Raw genomic sequence first — 20,467 nt, forward strand, 5'->3', positions numbered from 1 at the left:
TACAATACTGCTTGATTCTACATAAAGCAACAAAAATATATTTTTTTCTATCTTTTGTCGTTTCGGCTTTAGTCATCTTCTCTTCACTCTCTTCTTTCTATTCAGCATTTGTCCTCGCTCCCTTCCATGCAACATCTGTCCTCTCTCTCTTTGCCCCTTTCACCCAGCCTCTACCCTCTCTCTACCCCTTCCATCTACTGTCCACCCTATCTCTGCCTTTTCGATCCAGTGTCTGCCCTCTCTCTGTTCCATATGGTATCTTCCCTCTTTCTATGTCTCTTCAATAAACTCTATATCCTTTGCCCTTTCTCTCCTTTGTACATGATTTATTTCAGCTTCAACCCCTCTCCATTTTTTGTCTCCACCCCTCCCCTATGCTCTGACATCTCTCTCTTCTCCTTTCCTTCCTTCCTTCCTTCCCACTCCACCCCATGGTCTGACATCTCTATCTCCTTCCCTTCTCTCCCCCCTCTCCAGTATCTGCCTCCTGTCTTTCCCCTTTGGTCCAGGCCTCTCTCTTTCTCTCCGTATCTTCTGTGAGGAGATCATGTTGATCTTGAACACTGAATAATTCTTCCACATTCTCCATATCACTGTACTGTAGACTGCTTTGGCACTATTACATGGGTAATAGTAAATTCATTATCAGTGTTCTCCCCAGAAATTTTTTCCAGCCGGGTGGCATGAAAAAGTAGCCGGGTGGGGGCGGGGAAATTTGGTAGTGGGGAAAATTAAATGTATACTATTTTTATACCCATGCTCCGGGGCGTGTGCATGCCGACTTCCACCCTCGGGATGTGACTTCCGGTTTCGGAGGGAAGCGGCATGCACGCTAGAGCCCCGGAGCATGGGTTCAAGTCGCTTGCTGGCGTTAAAAACAAACAAACAAAAAAAAGTCAGGCTCCTGCGATTCAGGCTGTGCCGAGTCAGCCCGGTAAATCTCCAAGCCGATGAGAAGGTTTTTTTTAAAATGTTGAGCAGAAGGCGGCAGCAGCATCAGGATTGCGATCGAAATTACAGCCGGGTGCTCATCTAAATTAGCTGGGCGGAGCGCCCGGCTGAAAGGCCCTGGGGAGAACACTGCACATAAATATCACTATTAGGCATTAATATTTATGCAAGCCAAAGACCTATTGTAAATGTGTTTGGGATGCCTAAATGTTGTCTCATTGGTGTAATTTTGTACTAGTATTTGATAAACACTTCTATCTTCTTAGAATAGGCTCTTTACCTATGAAAAATGTGTGATACACTGTTATAAAATTGCCTCCATAGAAGGTAATTATGCAACAGGGTAGTTAGGCATTAAAGGCATATAGTTGCATATGTTGCAATTCTTTTGATAAAAGATAAAGCTCTATTGTTGCATATGTTGTACATTTCTACTTCTATAACACAGTTTCCCCAAAAGCTCCCACACAAAGTTATACTTGCTTCAGAGAGTAGTTTCTGCATGTGTGTGCCAGTAGAAATCAGTGCATATGTGTATATATTATAAAATACATGTATTACTGCCCATCACCCCTTTCTTTCCCACTTTGCCTATTTGCCATTGGGAGTGCTTATGTGTAGATAACTAACAAGTAGTTGTTTCACTTTTGGGACACCTATTTTATGTAAATATGCATTAGGCAACTTTATAAGCACCTAGTTGAGCAAATTAAATTCTGTTCTGCATACTCAAATTAATTATAAATTCACCCCAATTAAATAACATTCCTTGGTCAATTAACCTCCAAATGCATGTGAAACCAATTTCAAAGTTTCTACATTCAAAAACAAGGTCTTATTTTCTTAGCTCGAAATGTTTCCAAACCATTTTCAGGCTTGTTTTGGAATGTGAAGAGTGTAAATGCATTTTAATTGACAGCATACATATTTATCTTTTAGATAGCATAGAAGCCAATGTAGAGAGTGCAGAGGTAAATGTCCAACAAGCAAACCAACAACTGGCGAGAGCTGAAGAATACCAGGTAAGTCTATTTGGTTTCCTTCCTAAGCTGCTATTTAGGGCTGCCATAATACAAAAATGGGTATTTTCACAGATTTAAAGGAAGGTGACAAACTGTTAACTGCAAGCTCTCTTCTTTTAGGTTGTTTTTAAAAAATATTTAACATATAGTGCCATAGCAAAAAATAAATTTAAATTATTTATATTTATCTTATATATTAACTATCTTTATGAAGAGATTTACCCAAGTGGTGAACAGCAGATATAGCTTGACATAAACAACTTATATTGTACTAGCCTTATAGCCTGTTACATTAACAGGTGCTAGAATATATGTGTGTGTGTCTGTCTGTATTTCTTTCTCTCTCTCTCTCTCCTTAGCTGCTTTCTGTCTTTCTTTTTTTCTGTTCTTCCTTAACGCATCTGCTTATTTAGCTCCAGCTCCTGTAAATAAGGGAAGTGAGTAATTATGTTTAAATTCCCAGCCTCCATTATTATATCTAATAACGCAACTACAGCTGCAAAAGAGCCATTATGTATTCTGCACGCCAAGTAACTACTGGGGGGGGACTCCTCGGTCTGAAGCTAACACCCCCTGATCTTCTCTCACCACCCAGCAAACCAAAAATCAGGCTTCTGTACATACAATAGTTGTAGAACAAAACTGACAAATAATAGAATGTTTTTGTCTTATTAATGTGACTTCACTGGCTGAATAATACCATAAAATCAAAATGGTGGTACATTTCTCTTTCCTCCCGCAAGGAGTCGCTAGCGAGAGCATTACCAGTTTTCTCCTGGAGGGAGAGGGTGTCTGCAGCCTGTGGGAGGCAGAGTGAGGCCAGCGATCCAGCTGCTGCTGCTCATTCATTGAAGGAAGGGGAGGGGGGCTCCAATCATCCTTCAGCAGTCCCACAATGCACAGAGAGCACCAAAATAGAAATCTGGCCAGGTAACATGGCGATCCTTCCCACCTTGGGTTAAAACATCCTGCTCAGAGTGATCGTTGCTCGTTTCTTCCCCCTCCCCCCTGATCATCTGAGGTGAGGTGTAGTTGCGCGAGGTTCATGCAGTCCCGGCGCGCAGCCCCTGGCGTACCGGCCTTTGTGCTTGCACGGAGGCGTCTCGGCGCTTTTCTGGGCTAGAGGTGTGCGGATGGAGAAATCGACCCGATGTCGGCAGAGGGTGGGATGAATGAATTGCCTCAGCTCTGCTGCAATGGGTGGTGTCCGACAGGCATCTAGGGAGTCCCTCCCATTCTCCTCTAGGGAGTCCCTCCCATTCTCCCCCTGCTAGAAATAAACCCCCTTAATGCCAGTCGAGCTCTCGGATAGGATCAAACGTGTTCCCTGACATCTGAGCTGGGGGAGGCAGCATCAACCCCAACCTGTTCCCTCCCCCCCCCACACCCATCATCATCTGTGGGCGCAGCCAGCTGGAAGCAGCGACTCCGACCTTTACCGGGCCCTTTGAAAGCAGCTACATGCAGCGGCGTGAGGTGGAGAGCAGGGAGGCTGTTGTGACGTAATAAGTGCGCATGTGCACTCTTGCCGGCACATCCCGACAGATCAGGGATCAGGGAACACGTGGCGAGAGTGCGCATACGCGCTTAGCGTTTTATTATTATAGATTAACAGAATAATAAAATTAAAGTGACCTGTTGTCAGCAGAATGCACAGAACAATGAGGCTAATCCTAGCACTAGCAACGACGTGATACAAGGTCGGTAGCATACTCATTAAAAATGTATAGTAAAACCTTCATATAAAAGAAATATGATACAATGTCAGCATGAGACAGTAGAATATTCACATAACAGATGTGATACAATGCCAGTACATTTTGAATAAAATATGTTAATAGGCAAAACTTTAGAGCGTTCATGTATCAAAGATATGATGCTCTCAGTTTTAATATAATACAATGAAACGTCTTTGTAGGCATTGGAGTGGACGACTACATTTGAAACAGAGACAGGCAAGATGGTTAAGACAAAGACATTGGGATAGATAAGTGGGTGGGTAGATTGAAGGCAAATTGTATGTGCAGTTGAGTAAGGTATGTGGAAATGTCTCAGATAATTCCACATCTGGACTAGTTTGTGCACTCCCTGCGAGTGGATAGTTGTCACAGCCATTAAAGGGTTAAAGGACTGGCCAGGCTTTCACCTGTTTCCTGAAGTAAAACTAGTATTCAGTTAGGCATAGCCCCTCTAGGATAAGTTATGAGACGTCAACCTTCTGTCCTGGTTTTCCCTGTAGTGTGTTGGCTGGCTAAGCTTCTTTAGCAATGTCTGACCAATGGGCTGCAGACAGAGGCAGGAGCAGGTGCTACAGAGACAGTGCCTTAGCAACCTTCAGTCCTGCTTTTCACTATAGCCTATTTGCTGGCTAACTTCCTTAGCAATGTCTGCCCAGTGAGCTACAGGGGGAGGCAGGAGCAGCAGCTACAGAGATACTGCCTTTATGCTTCTTTAGAATGTCTGATCAATGGGCTGCAGCGATGCGATTTTGTCTGCCTCCAGTAGAGCATAGCTTCAGTCTTTTTATTCTCTTCTGGACAACCATCGAGTAGGAGCGAGACTGACATTGGTTTTTTTGGGTTTGGTTTTTTTTTTTTTTTACAAGTTGATGGCTCCTTATAACCTCAGACTGCTGGTTTCTCAAAATCGTCTAGATGGGGTACTGTCTACTCTTTGATCCTCCTGCAAACTGGCCTTCTAAAAGCATCAAAATCGAGCTCTTATCATTAGGAAATACTTATTTTTCCTGTTAGAAGCCAATGCAGTAGAACCCATTCCACCAGAAGAATGATGGAGGGATTTTATTCTAAGCATTTCACGATCCAAAGTATACATATTGAGATCATTTAAGTCTGTCCCCATATGCTTTATGATGAAGACCACGTACCATTTTAGTAGCCTTCCTCTGGACTGACTCCATCCTTTTTATATCTTTTTGATGGTGTGGTCTCCAGAATTGTACACAATATTCTAAATAAGGTCTCACCAGAGTCTTATACAGGGGCATCAATATCTCCTTTTGCAACTGGCCATACCTAGCATCCCTATAGCTTTTGCCGTCACCTTTTCAACCTGTTTGGCCACCTTAAGATCATTGCATACAATCACACCCAAGTCCCGCTCTTCTGTCATGCACATAAGTTCTTCATCCCCTAAACTGTACTGTTTCTTTGGGATTTTGCAGCCCAAATGCATGACCTTGCATTTCTTAGCTGCCAAATTTTAGACCATTCTTCAAGCTTCACCAGCTTCACCATTCTTCAAGCTTCATACCATCTGGGGTGTCCACTCTATTGTAGGTTTTGGTATCATCCGCAAAGAGGCAAATCTTACCTGAGAGCCTTTCAGCAATATTATCACAAAAGTGTTAAAAAGAACAGAACCTTAAGGCATACCACTGGTAACATCCCTTTCCTTAGAGCGATCTCCATTGACCACTACCCTCTGTCGGCTTCCTCTCAACCGGTTCCTGACCCAGTCTGTCACTTTTGGGACCCATCCCGATGGCACTCAGTTTATTTATTAGACGTCTGTGTGGAACACTGTCAAAGGCTTTGCTAAAATCTAAATTCACCACATCTAGCCCACTCCCTCTATCCAATTCTCTAGTCACCCAGTCAAAGAAATTGATCAGATTTGTCTGACAAGACCTACCTTTAGTGAATCCATGTTGCCTCCAGTCCTGTAATCCACTGGATTCCAGAGACTTCACCCGTCTCTGTTTTAACAGCATTACCACAGAAGTCAGACTTACTGGCCTGTAATTCCCTATTTCTTCTTTACTTCCACTTATTCCTCTTACTTTTACTTGCCTCACAAAAAGGTTTGTCACCTTACAATAACTCCTTTCAGTTTTGCCCACTGCACTTCTACTCCTCCAGATGTTCCCATCCAGACAACAATTCCTTGACGTAATCCCCCATCTAAACAAAGTGAGTTTTTTTAAAAAGTCTAGAACAGGGGTGTCCAATGTCGGTCCTCGAGGGCCGCAATCCAGTCGGGTTTTCAGGATTTCCCCAATGAATATGCATGAGATCTATTAGCATAAGAACATAAGAACATAAGCAGTGCCTCCGCCGGGTCAGACCATAGGTCCATCCTGCCCAGCAGTCCGCTCCCGCGGTGGCCCAAACAGGTCACGACCTGTCCAAATCACCAGAAGGGGCCCCCATGCCACCCTGGTTTCCCATTGAGTGCTATCTTCCCATCAAAGTCCTAGCCCTCCGGTCTTGCACATGCACGACCTGGTCGGGTTTCTATACTTATTTTCTGGTTAGCTTTCTCAGTATCCCACGATCCCTTTATCCCTCAGGAATCCGTCCAGTCTCTGTTTGAATCCTTGTACCGTACTCTGCCCAATCACGTCCTCCGGTAGCGCATTCCAAGTGTCCACGACCCTTTGGGTGAAAAAAAACTTCCTTGCATTCGTTTTGAACCTATCTCCCTTTAGTTTCTCCGAATGCCCCCTCGTACCTGTTGTCCCCTTCAGCCTGAAGAATCTGTCCCTATCCACCCTCTCTATGCCCCTCATGATCTTGAAGGTCTCTATCATATCACCCCTGAGCCTCCTTTTTTCCAGAGAGAAGAGCCCCAGCCTATCCAACCTCTCGGCATATGGGCAGTGTTCCAGCCCTCTTACCAGTTTCGTTGCTCTCCTTTGGACTCTCTCGAGTACCGCCATGTCCTTCTTGAGGTACGGCGACCAATATTGAACGCAATATTCCAGATGCGGACGCACCATCGCTCGATACAGTGGCATGATGACTTCCCTCGTCCTGGTTGTTATGCCCCTTTTTATGATGCCCAGCATCCTGTTGGCTTTTTTTGAGGCCGCTGCGCACTGTGCAGATGGCTTCAGTGATGCATCCACCAGCACTCCCAAGTCTCTCTCAAGACTGCTTTCTCCCAACAATGCCCCCCCCAATTTGTAGTTGAACAACGGGTTCTTTTTCCCTATATGCATGACCTTGCATTTTTCCACGTTAAAGCGCATTTGCCATTTGTTCGCCCAGTCTTCCAGCTTGTCTAGGTCCCTTTGCAGGTCCTCACACTCCTCCCTGGAGCTAACTCTGCCGCACAGTTTGGTATCGTCTGCAAATTTTATAACCTCGCACTTTGCCTCCTTTTCCAGGTCATTGATAAATATGTTGAAGAGTAACGGCCCCAGCACCGATCCCTGCGGCACACCGCTCGTGACTCCCCGCCAGTCAGAATATTGGCCCTTTACTCCGACCCTCTGCAGTCTACCCGACAACCAGTGCTCTATCCATCGGTGCACATCCCCTCCCACCCCGTGGTTCCACAGCTTCCTAAGCAGCCTTTCATGTGGCACCTTGTCGAAAGCCTTTTGAAAATCGAGGTAAATGATGTCGACGGGTTCCCCATTGTCCACCCGACTGCTTATTCCCTCAAAGAAGTACAGAAGGTTCGTTAAGCATGACCTTCCCTTACAGAATCCGTGCTGGCTTGTTCTCAGTAGGCCATTTCTCTCAATGTGCTCGCAAATGCCGTCCTTTATCATAGCTTCCACCATCTTCCCTATAATTGAAGTCAGGCTCACCGGCATGCATGCAAATAGATCTCATGCATATTCATTGGGGAAATCCTGAAAACCCGACTGGATTGCGGCCCTCGAGGACCGACATTGGACACCCCTGGTCTAGAACCTTTACTTTTGAATAAGCCATCTTAATATTAAAACCATACCATGCAGTGATACTATTAAAACCAATAGGAGGAACTATTTTTTCACTCAGAATAGTTAAGCTCTGGAAAGCATTGCCAGAGGATGTCGTAAGAACGGTTAATATAGCTGGTTTTAAAAAAAGGTTTGGACAAGTTCCTGGAGAACAAGTCCATAGTCTGCTATTGAGATAGACATGTGGGAAGCCACTGGATTGGTAGCATGGAATGTTGCTACTATTTGGGTTTTTGCCAGGTACTTGTGACCTGGATTGGTCACCATGAAGATGGGATACTGGGCTAGATGGACCATTGGTCTGACCCAGTAATGCTGTTCTTATTATAATCTGGCAAAACTTATATCCTTTCAAATTATTCATGTTGAGTGTGACAGTGTGGGTGATGTCTGACTGTAGAACCCCATAGAAATGTGACACACTCACTCTCTCTCTATCTCTCTCACTCTCTCTTTCTTTCCTTTATGTATACTACACGTTTGTAGTCAGCTTCTTACATTACAGGCTTAGTCTTTTAAGTAGAGTTGGTCTCTCTCTGAGTGTAATCCCAGTTTATAGTCTTTATAGGGCTATATAGGGCTTTATAGGGCTAGCCAGGCACAAACATTGAGACAACTAATGCTGTCTGAGGTCCTGTCTAGACACACACCAAGTTCATTCCGGGATTCAAGGGCAAGTTGGATGCACACCTTCTTGCAAATCACATTGAGGGATACGAGTAAACCTGGCTTGGCCTCCGCGAGTGTGGGTCGCCGGACTTGATGGGCCTAGGGTCTGATCCGGCGAAGCCATTTCTTATGTTCTTGTATAATTTAGAAATACCCTGCAAGGTTATCAGTCTTCTGTCCACGTATAATCAACTCCTAGAAACTTAGAATTAAACATACAGTTTCCCACCTCAGGGATACTGCTGGGCTTTGGCTACTTCTCTTCCCTGGTATTTCCTTCAGGTACTGTAGCAGTTTCTCTCTGTTGCTGGAAGATCCTCTCTCAGCACTGCTTCTTAAAGGCTTCTTGACTCAGGCCTCTCTCACTTCTCCCTGGGGAAACCTCTTGCCTTGTTTGGTCTGAATAACTACATGAACAGGCTACATACCCCCTCAACTCTTTCTCTATCTCCAGAGGAGGCCAAGGAAAAAAAAACCTACCAGACACAAAAGTGTAATTTAAACATTCAAGGCGTTGGGAGTTTTTTTGGCATCCTACTAACTGGTAGGAAAACAACCAAAAATTCTCACCCAATTACAATTGACTGGCCATTTTATTGAGATTATGACATCATCAGTTAATTCATTATTAAACATACATAGTTGATACATCTTCCAATTAGATTACAATTGCTTCACTAGGATTCAGTTACAAATTGCATACTTCAGTAATATTCTGTTGGTTCTATTCAAGTCACATGGTTTCTGGTTAATCATATTTCATTATTAATTTTCCTTAGCAACAATAATGACTTAGATATCACATGCTACTGAATCACGAGACATCCAAGCAGGCCTATGTACAATACTGGGGATCTCAAGGTAAACAGCTAAGTTTTGCTTCCCAAGCATTGTTAAGGGGACAGTGCAAAATATGTTAGTTCTTATAAACAGATATTACCAAGTCAGTCTGACCTCTAGCATGTGTTCTATTATTCATAAGGTGTTTTTATGACTTTTAGCTACAGCCAACTGTTACGTTATAACTGTTGCACACTTCAACATCTTATTTTTCCAGACAAACCAAAATCACATATTTTCTCTTTGCTTCAATGTAACAGGAAACCATGGACTCTGAATTCTATGCTGTGTCCACATCTCTGAAGCATTTCTATCATTCAGCTTCGTCTTTGTATATATATACATATTAGTGTCTTCAGAAAGATATGAACAGGATGGAGTCAGTTCAGAGGGATGCTAGTAAATTGGTCGATGTCTTCATCTTAAAGATCTCAATATGTATACTTTGGAGGAAATCAGGAGAGGGAAGATGTGATAGAGTATTTAAATTTATTAAAAAAGAAAAAATAGTGTTATTAGCCAAGCAGTGGGGTTGCCCTATGAAACCCACATTTAATAATCAGTGGTGAAAAAGCCTCAACTAAATTCAAACTGAGACAGCAATCCAATCGAATTTCCCTGACGCAGCCAATTGCTGGCGAAACAAGTCTCGTTGGAATGGATTTTTCTACCATCGGTGTTGGGAGTGGATTATTTACTGTGTTATGAGTGGAGGTCTAACAGTGATATGAACAACAGCATTTTGGAGAACTACAACATTTTTGAGAACAGCACCATGCAGTTCATGCTGCGGATAACCTGCCGAAACAGTGGAGGGAAAAAAGTACTCACTGCGGGCACGGGGACAAGGCCATCCACCCACCCCATGGAGCAGTGAATGGCCTTGTCCCGGCAGTTAAGGGAGGGAACGCGCACGGTCACCTCCCTCCTTCCTACCAAATCTATCTCCCTCTCCCTCCCCCTTAACTTCACACGCGTTAGTAAAGTAACTCGCTGAAGCTAGCCAAGCCTGCCTGCAGTTGTGTGTGTGTGGGCGGAAGCTTCTCCTCTGACGCAACTTCCGATTGCGTCAGAGGAGAAGCTTCCACCCACACACACAGGACTGCAGGCAGGCTCGGCCGGCTTCAGCGAGTTACTTTACTAAAGCGCTGCGAAGGTAAGGGGGAGGGAGGGAGATTCTCGGGATGCTGAAGGGCGGTGAGGTGGCGAGAGGGAAGGGTGGTGGTGGTGGTGGTGGTGGGAGGAAGATGCTGAAGGGAAATGGGGATTGGGGAAGACAGAGTGGGGAGAAGACGCTGAAGGGAAATAGGGATTGGGGAAGACAGAGTACGGAGAAGATGCTGAAGGGAAAAATTGAGGAAGGCAGAGTGGGGAGAAGACGCTGAAGGGAAAAATAGGGAAGGCAGAGTGGGGAGAAAACGCTGAAGGGAAAAAATGAGGAAGGCAGAGTGGGCAGAAGACGCTGAAGGGAAATGGGGAAGACAGAGTGGAGAGAAGACGCTTAAGGGAAATGGTGATGACAGTGGGGAGAAGACGCTGAAGGGAAATAGGGATTGGGGAAAACAGAGTGGGGAGAAGACGCTGAAGGGAATTGGGGAACGGAGAGTGGGGAGAAGATGCTGGAAGGGAAGAAGACAAAGAGCCAGACTAAGGGGGCAGAGGAGGGAAGAAGATGGGTGCCAGACCAATGGGGGGGGGTGTGAAGGGAGAGGCACAGTAATAGAGCAAATGGAAGACGCTGAGAGAAGACAGGCAGTGGATGGAAGGAATTGAATGAGAAGATGAGGAAAGCAGAAACCAGACAACAAAAGTAAAGAAAAAAATTCTATTTATTTATTTTTTTATTTATTTTTTGCTTTAGGGTAAAGTAGTATATTAGTTGTGCCGATAAAAATTTATAAACAAAGCCCTGCCAGCTGAGTATCTCTTTCTCTAGTTCAGCAGCCAGAACTTTGATTTATAAGGAAGGAATAAGCTAAATATTGCTTGAATGGATGCTGCGGGGATAGTAGTCACGGAGAAGGGGCGGGAACAATGGTCACGGGGATGGGATGGTAACAGGGATGGTGGTCGCGGGGACGGGGCAGTGAAGGGGACAAATTTTTTCCCCGTGTCATTCTCTAATATATAATTAGAATGGCTAGAAATTTGATTGGATTGTCATCTCAGTTTGAATTTAGTTGAGGCTTTTTCTCTACTGATTATTAAATGTGGGTTTCATAGGGCAACCCCACCCCTTGGCTAATAACATATTTTCTTTTTTGATAAATTTATTACTGTTATTTCTTACATTTTTTCTTGTGTGATAGAGATATTTATATACCTATGTGGCATAATTGCACATGAAGCAAATCTGTTACAGTTAAAAGGAAACTTTGGAATGAAGGGAGCATAGGATGAAGTATAGACTAAGAAGTAATCTCAGAAAATACAGTGGAATCCCAATTAACCGGCACTCAAGCAACCAACACACTCACCCAACCAGCAAAAAAATCACCGGGGAAAAAAAAATCATCCCTAAAGCAGCAGAGGTCCTGAGCCACAACCCCTGCCCCCACCCCCACCCCCCTTGCTCCCTTCAGCCCTGAGACAGCAGTGATCCTGAGCAGCAATGCCCACCCCCCAGCAGCAGAAGCAGCAATTGTTAAATTCCATGATAACCGAAAGGCAACATATGTACTTGTACATTGCCTGTTGGATAGTTCGTCTACGTGCAATGCAGTGCTCAGCCTTTAGTTATGTGGCAGCCACAAGGTCAGAAACATAGACGTTCCATTGCAAGGTTGCACCATCAAATAACAATGCACAGTAGTGCACTTTCTTTTGGCAGAGGGTGTGAAACCTGTGGAAATTCAATTCATCATTGGATATTGACTCAGTATGGTCATAGCAAAATGAATCAATGAAAGATTGAGTGGGTAAAAAGGCTTAAAACGGGAAGAACAGGTGTAACTGACGAAGGTCATTCTAGTCACCCATCAACATCGCGCAAACAAGAGCATGTTGACAGGGCGGATGCCTTGATTAGAGAAGACCGATGGATAATGGTGTCTCAGTTGGCTGCAAATTTGGATATTAGCTATGGATCTGCATTTGCCTTAATGCATGATGATTTGGGAACAGGAAAATCTGTGCACAATGATCTGCACAAGCTTACTGATCTGCACAAGCAACAGTGCGTGGAGGTTGCGATCCAGTTCCTGAGATGGTCTGAAGATCTGAGTATTCTGGAGAGTATTGCCACCGACATTGAGACATGGGTGCATCACTGTGACCCAGAGAGCAAAAGACAAAGGATGATGATGTAAAGAAAGCGGTGATCACCTGACTTCGGAAGCAGCTGAAAAACTTTGTCTCTGAAGGAATACAAAAGCTAGTTGAATGATACAACAAAAGTTTCATTTTGCATGAGGACTGTGTGGAAAAGTGATAAATTCAGTTGCTCACAGTTACTTCTATTAAAATTGTTAAAATGTATTTTGCCTTTACTTTTTAATTTACCCTCGTATTCTGGATTGCAAAAGAGTCTTGGTCTTCTATCTGGACCACAGAAAATTCACCCAGATTTTTGTTTGTTTTGATCCTAACAGGGTGAGGGCTGCTGTCAGTAAATATCCACTTTTCAGTTAGCAAGCTGCATTTCCTTCTCTTATGCCCAGGCATGCCTGATGCTAGAAGGAGGGATGCAGGAGTTCTTTGTTCCTCCCATTCGTGAACTATTTCTTGATTCTACCCGTAAAACCACATTCTGTCAGATCTCAGACAAGAAACATCCCTTGAAAAATTCAAATGTAATTTAAAAACATTCCTTTTCAAAGACGCCTTTTCAGTTTGACTGTATTCTCCAAGAGCCCAAACAGCATCCTTGTAATTGGCAGTACCGAATTAAAACGCTTCTTTCGAAGCGACCCCCTAATCTAGTGTGCTAATGACCTCCCTTTCCCCTTTTTTTTTTTTGCCATTGTATTTAAGCTCTTACCATTTCCCATTTTTCCTTTTATTCCAGTAAGTCTATTTGTTTTGTCATCCGTACCTCCTTTTTACTTTAAAGTTTTTATTTTATTTTAACAATACTCTGATAATTGTAAACCGTTTAGGTATGTTTTTGATAAACGGTATATCAAAGATTAAATAAACTTGAAACTTGAGATAGATGTGCATACAATGAAGGCAGTTTCCATGCAAATCTATCTCATGCACATTCACCTCGTACTACTGTCTAGAACAGGGGTGCCCACACTTTTTGGGCTTGCGAGCTACTTTTAAAATGACCAAGTTAAAATGATCTACCAAGAATAAAATTTAAAAAAAACACAACGCACACTGTACGCATAGAAAATGTTAATTATCATTCCTATCCAGGGTTTTTCAAAGAGGTCAAAGCAGATGACTCTATGCACTATCACCTCAGTAACAACCATACAAAAATAGACAAATATACCCCCCTCCCTTTTTACTAAACCACGATAGCAGTTTTTAGAGCGCAGGGAGCTGCGCTGAATGCCCAGCGCTGCTCTCGACGCTCATAGGCTCCCTGCACTAAAAAACTCTATTGCGGTTTAGTAAAAGGGGACCTTAGTGTAAAATATAGACAGCAGATATAAATTCAGACACATTTTGATCACCAAATTTAAAATAAAATCATTTTTCCTACCTTGTCTGGTGATTTCATGAGTCTCTGGTTGCACTTTCTTCTTCTGACTGTGCATCCAATCTTTCTTCCCTTATTTTAGCCTGTATGCTTCCTCTCCTCCAGACCTCGTTCCCTCCCCCAACTTTTCCTTCCTCTCTCCCTGCCCTTTCTTTCTCTCTGCCTCGCTTTCTTTTTTTTCTGTTTCTCTTCTTTCCTTCTGTCTCCCTGCCTGCCCTTTTTCTTTCTTTCTCCCTGCCCTCCCCCAAGCCACTGCCATCGGGGACCAAGACCCAAACCGCCACCAATAACAGGCCCCAAACCGCCACCAATAACAGGCCCGAAAGCCGCCGCCGCCCCAATCTCTCCCTGCTTCGCCGACCAGCATTCCTCTCCCCGACGTCAATTCTGCCGTCGGGGAGAGGAAGGCTGATTGGCCCAAGATCACGATCGACCTATTGGGGGAAATGCTGCCGGGTTCTGCCTTTGCGGAAACAGAAAGTAGGCAGGACCCGGCAGCAAGAAGAGCAAATGCTTCACTAACCTGTCTCCCTCCTTAGCCCATAGCGAACGCTTGCTTCAGGGCTCTTAACATGTGCGTGCCGGCTTCCCTTCTCCCCCCCTCCCCCCCCGGACATAACTTCTGGTTTCGGAGGGAAGAGTAGGGAAGCCGACACGCACACGTTAGAGCCAAGGAGCATAAGTTCGCTACAGGCTGAAATCTCCAAGCCGGATTTTTTTATTTTTTTTTAATGTTCAGCAGAGGCGGCAGCAGTAGATGACAGCTGGGCGGACTGCCCAGCTAAAAGGCCCTAGAGAGAACACTGGAGAGGAAGGCTGATCGGCCCGGTAGATCAGGACGGCAACACGAGTCTATCACGGAGCCCGGGATGGGCTCCGCGATCGACTCGCGTTGCCTTCCTGAGCTACTGGTCGATCGCGATCGACGTGTTGGGCACCCCTGGTCTAGAACAAGACTCCCAACTTGACAGTGATACACTTAGGGAAGAACAATGTATGCAAGGTTCCATATTATCAGTCACCACCCAGGAAAAGAACCTAGATGTCATCATTGGTGATATACTGAACAGAACATTTCGATGTATGGCAGCAGCAGAGAGATCGAAAGGTATGGAGAATAAAACAAAGAATATTATAATGCCTTTGTGTTGCTCCATGGTGTAACCAAACCTCGAATATTATGGGCAGTTGTAGTCACTGCATCTGAAAAGAGATATAGCTGAGTTAGAAAAGATGCGGAGAAGACGGTGAAAATAAGGGGGCTAGAACATCTCCCTAGTAGGAAAGGTTAAAGAGGTTAGGGTTCTTAAGCTTGGAGAAGAGATGACTGAGAAGATATAGAGGTCTTCAAAATGAGTGAAGTGGAACAAGAGGATGTGAATTGCATTAGCAGTAAAGTTAAGAGACTGAGATCATACTCCACCTGCCCTGGCTTGGAGTGAGTTTCATGCCTGTCATGGTATGCACAAAACTGGAGAAATTGCTCCCAAGAAATAAGGCTTTCTTGACCCAGTGTTCATACCCAGCATGAAAGCTTATAGTTATTAAACAAAACAACTAAATGAGTTACTGAATTAATTTTTTTTCTAGTGTATAAATTTTATCTGTACAAGGTGTTCATATTTTTAGTTTCTACACTAAAATGTTGTCTTTGTTTTTCCCTGCAGCGCAAGTCCCGAAGAAAGATTTGTATCATCATTCTCGTACTTGCTGTTGCGTTAGTAGTTCTTGCGCTTATCATCTGGTTAGCTACTAGAAAATAGGACTGTAAAGACTGATCACATCACTCATCTTCCTGATTGCAGATGAGCCTTTTAGGCCAGGTTTGATTGGACCAAAGTACCAGAGCATTTTGTTAGGACAAATTTCAGGCTTGCAGACTGTCTAGAGTGCTAGAAAAATCTGAGTTAGAAAGATGAAATGTTATGGTTTTGATGGCTTTCAATGAAAATTAAATTACCTGTGTGTGGTCGCCATATATAATCAGCCAACATTTTTTTTACAGAATAAAAAAGTTAACAAGTAAGATGCTTACCTCAGACATAGCATTTAAAACTTAGCCATTGTTAATAAAAAGCAACTGATTTTTGTATTAATAAATTTATCTATACCCTTAGCAAAATATATTAAAATCTAATTATTTCACAAAAATGACTCTCAATTGAAGTCAAGTCAAAACCTCTTTTTTAAGAAATGTGTTTTCTTTCATTTTGCACTAACCTGAAATTTTGCACTGCAGAAAACAGCACTTCTCTGATACTCACCTGCAATTTATGGACAGTAGGGATTCTTTGCCCTAGTCTCTGAATTTGTATCTGCTTTTGTAAAATATCATTTTCTTCAGATCATATAACTTGTCCCCAGTATGCTGTAAATTATTTAATGATTTCTTCAAACATTCTGTTTCTAACTATATGAACTTAGATTCTTTACTGTTAATAAAGGGTGCATATACTATGGGCTTTCCAGTAGATCCCCACTCATCCATAATGCATTAATTCTCTAAAGCAGAGTAACCTGTGCTGTCTAAACTGTTACTGTGAATTATCATGTGGCTTTTAATGAACTGTCCCAATTGAAAATGGACTGGTGGACATTAATGTGCATGGTAATCCCTGGAAAAAGTAGCACAGTTTACTGTGTCTTAGTGAATCTGCCTCTAAAATTGTCAGTATATACAGTGACATGATTAAATAAAAATTATTTATATGAGTGTGCTTTAAGGTGTCTTTATATACTTTGCATAATCTTTTGTGGTAATCTCAACCTTTGATTCTAATGAACAAAACTGTTGCATTACTTTTCAGAGGGTTCCAGTTCCTGATACCCTCTCTGGGCCTGTCCACAGTTCTGTTTTGTTCTAGACTCTGCTCACAACTGCATTGCTTCGGATTCCTTCTTCTCCATTGGGGAAACAGTTTCCTGTATGTATTTCCTTCAATCACTTTCATAGGGAAATCTCTACTCAAACTTCACCAGGATCAGGGCACCAGGATCCTAATAGCACCTTTCTGGTCATGCTAGGTTTGGTTTCCACTTCTCCAGGAACTCTCATCCAAGAAGCCGTGGAAATTACAGCCATTTCCGACATTACTCATTCAGAATGAGGGGTCCCTCTTTCATCCTAACCCTTGCACTATCAGCATGATATCTTTCTCTAAGCAGATAAATTCTTTTCACCTTGCCGCTGAATTTTTTCTGCTAACTTAAAATGCATCTAGAAAACCTTTCACTCAGCATTGTTACTGCTTTAAGTGGACACGGTTTTCTTCCTGGTGTGTATTGCATTCTCTGGAACCCGTTGCTCGTCTTCTTCCATCAATACTATTATACCTTCTATATCTTTTCAGTGCTGATCTAAAAACCAATTTAGAGTTCATCTTGGTGCTAACAGTGTGTTCCACTCATATAGACAGAAAATCTCTCTGTTCATCCTTTGTAATCTTTTCATGAAAGGCCTTTTTCACACAAAAGCATCTATCAAGCCTCAATTCTGTTGCTTGAAATCTCAATGTGGTTCTTTCTGTTTTCATGCAGTCTCCCTTTGAGCCACTTTCATCTTGCTGTCTGAAACTTCTCACTTTCAAAATCTTTTTTCTTATAGCCCTCGTGTCTGCATGCCGTTGTCTCGGATCCTTCATATTCTATCATGACAGGGTAGATCGCTTCTCGGCCTTTTGGCTAAGATCAAGTGTAGTATCTGTTCTTATCAGTTTAATATCATGACAGGGTAGTCCTCCGGATGCATCCCAAATTGCTTCTTAAAGTAATCTCAGAATTCCACCTTACCTAATCTATAGTTTTGCCTGTCTTCTTTCCAAAACCACATTCCCACCCTGGAGAAGTAGCTCTCCATACCTTAGACTGCAGGTATGCTCTGGCATGCTATCTGGACTGGACTAAGCCTCATATGATGTCCTCCCAGTTCTTTGTAGCTTTTGACCCTAACAGATTAGGGGTTGCTGTTTCGAAGAGAACCATCTCCATTTGGCATGTGGATTGTATCTCTCAGGCTGGGCTGACGTTGCAAGGCCATCTAACAGCGCACAATGTACGGGCTATAGCTGCCTCAGTAGCTCATTTCCACTCTGATTCTGTTGACATCTGCAAAGCAGCTACTTGGTCCTCAATACATATGTTTACCTCTCATTACTGTTTAGAGCAAAACTCCAGAAGAGATAGTCATTTTGGACAAGCAGTTCTGCAAAATCCTCTCATTTCATGAGCGCTGATTTTCCCTCCAACCCTGTTGGATTTTGCCAGGCTCATGTTTATCCTATGTATGACCTCTTCCAGAGCCATGGTCCTAGCAGCTTGAGAGTCCCACATGTGAATATAATGCCCGCTTGACTTTGGAGAAAGCAAAGATATGAGACCTGTAACAGGTGTTCTCCAAGGACAGCAGGCATATATTCACACAACTCGCCCACTTCCCCTAGTTGGCTTCTTAGCTTTTTTTTCCGAACTGATGATCCCACGAGACAACATCGAGCGGGAAAACACCGGCATGCACACAGTATGGGCACAGCTTAAAGATTTAAAGAAACAGAAAACTTAGCAGTGTCTCTACCAGGTTCATTAGATGAGAATATATGGGCACTTTTCAAATAGAATCAATTTATCACACGGAAGGTCTGTGCACTAGTGCTTATGAAGAAACTTACAATCATAAGTGAAGAAATAAACCTCATGTATATCATAGGCAAAAAACTCCACTAGTTGTTTCTTCAAACTGTCACTATGCAAAACAGAAACCCTCTGTGCGTGCATGTTCAGGATACCGAAAATGAATATGCATGAGATCAATTTGCATACAGTGGACTAGTGCATGTAAATTTATCTCATGCATATTCATTGTGGGTATCCTGAAAACCTGACTGGCCAGATGTGTCCCAAGGAGTGGGGTGGGAACCCATTCCATAGAGATGAATATTGATGGAAAACCCAGCGTCCAAAACAGGAGCTAGAAATATATTCAGAAATCCAGTTCCTAGCATAAAAAAGGGAAAGTCTGGGAGCTTTAAGTTCTATTTGCTGAAGACCTCTTTTACTAAAGGGTTAACCCTTAATGCACAGTTAGCGCATGCCAACAGGCAACTGCAAAACTGCTGTATTGTGACTGCTAGTGAGCAGTATCCCACGTGTTACCTATTTTTCGGAAGATACATTCTGGGTGAAGAGTGGATATTCCCATGTCATCAGCTAGCATGTTAAGAGTTAGGATTAGCACACACTAACTGGCTAACACATGATTAACATGGGAGCATTTATTACCTACTGCTTCTATTAATTATCATCTTCTAAATAGGAGGCGGTAAGTGCTCCCATGTTAATTTTTTGCAATGACATTAGCATATGACCTGCAAGAACTCATACAAATGCTACATGAAATCGGGGCTTTAAATGCAGGAAAGTCCTGCGTTAGAACACCCTAAGTCCAGATCTTACCACACTAGGGAAAGTGCCTGAGTGTCGTTAACGTGTTTGTTCATGTTGAATTCTGAATTTAGCATTTAAAGTGAGAGAACACCAACACAGTCTCCTTAGTTACAGGGAAGTGAAGATGAAACAGTAGAGTCTGCAATACATACCAGTAGAGGGAAATGTAAAGGGCTGCAGCATAGTATTTTTCTGATGTCAGATAATATTGCTCCTGGTGTTTAACCATTTAACAATGAGCTGACTTCTTTATAATTTTTTTGTAATACGTACTTAGGCCCTGTTTTACTAAGGTGCGCTAAGCGATTTAGTGCATGCTAAACGCTAATGCGGGCATGTTAGTCTATGGACGCGTTAGCATTTAGCGCGCCCTAATCAGCGCACCTTAGTAAAACAGGGGGTTAGTCTTCAGGAAAAAAAAAAGTTATAAAGTCAGCGGTCTTTGTCATAAAACACAAGAGAGACAGACTTAAAGATCTCAATATAGGTATGGGAAAGGGGTGATATGATAAGAAATAAATTCAAAGTAGAGCTGAATATATTGTTATGGATCTCTGCATCTAGTGCATAAAATGCATAATAGCAATATAACAATGTGGATCTTAACCGTACAACATCTCCATAACAGGAGGGAAAAAGACCTCAGATCGTTTACAATTCGTTTCAAAACAGCCAAAGCTGATCAATTGAACGAAATATCACTGTAATCATAAAAAACCCAACCCGTATAATTTATTTATGAATCACTAAAATCTGTTGTAAAGCAAACTTTTTTTTGTTGAAAGCAATCATTTTTTTGTGTTTTTTTCTTTTTAAAGCAAGCTTTTTATATTTCTTACCAATTCTTTGTAAGTACAATTAATGCACTTAATCACTTAGCTTGTGGTGAAAATCCTGATTCCAGTGGGCCCGTTTCACCCACTGCTTCGTCAGTGGAGCAGCTAGAAAATTTTAACAATGGACACCAGAACTATTATGGATTCTATAGGACACCATACAAGTATCTTCAATATCTATGTGCACATAAATGGTCCGGATTTCAGACTCCAATTTACATCAAAAATGAAAGGCTCCTGCCAGCAACTTCAACCAGAATGGCGTCTGGTTGAAGTTGCTGGCAGGAGCCTTTCATTTTTTATGTCCGTTGTTAAAATTTTCCAGCTGATTTCCTGATGAAGCAGTGGGCAAAACAGGCCC

At 42.8% G+C, this 20,467-nt stretch overlaps 1 protein-coding gene and 1 pseudogene across 4 annotated transcripts in view; both read left to right on the forward strand.

Annotated features, from left to right (window-relative positions):
* Nucleotides 1–19,040, forward strand: part of STX7 (syntaxin 7) — a 145,863-nt gene extending 126,823 nt beyond the window's left edge. For all 4 annotated transcript variants that reach the window (XM_033937289.1, XM_033937290.1, XM_033937292.1 and 1 more), the window contains exons 9-10: nt 1,891–1,973; nt 15,499–19,040. In XM_033937289.1, the coding sequence (XP_033793180.1) occupies nt 1,891–1,973; nt 15,499–15,594 (179 nt within the window). In that variant the 3' untranslated portion in view covers nt 15,595–19,040. The remainder of the gene's footprint in view (nt 1–1,890; nt 1,974–15,498) is intronic.
* On the forward strand, nt 17,493–17,620 carry LOC117358288 (annotated as a pseudogene).
* Nucleotides 19,041–20,467: the final 1,427 nt, after the last annotated feature.

Source organism: Geotrypetes seraphini, chromosome 3, assembly GCF_902459505.1.
Source record: "Geotrypetes seraphini chromosome 3, aGeoSer1.1, whole genome shotgun sequence".
Classification (NCBI taxonomy): Eukaryota; Metazoa; Chordata; class Amphibia; order Gymnophiona; family Dermophiidae; genus Geotrypetes; species Geotrypetes seraphini.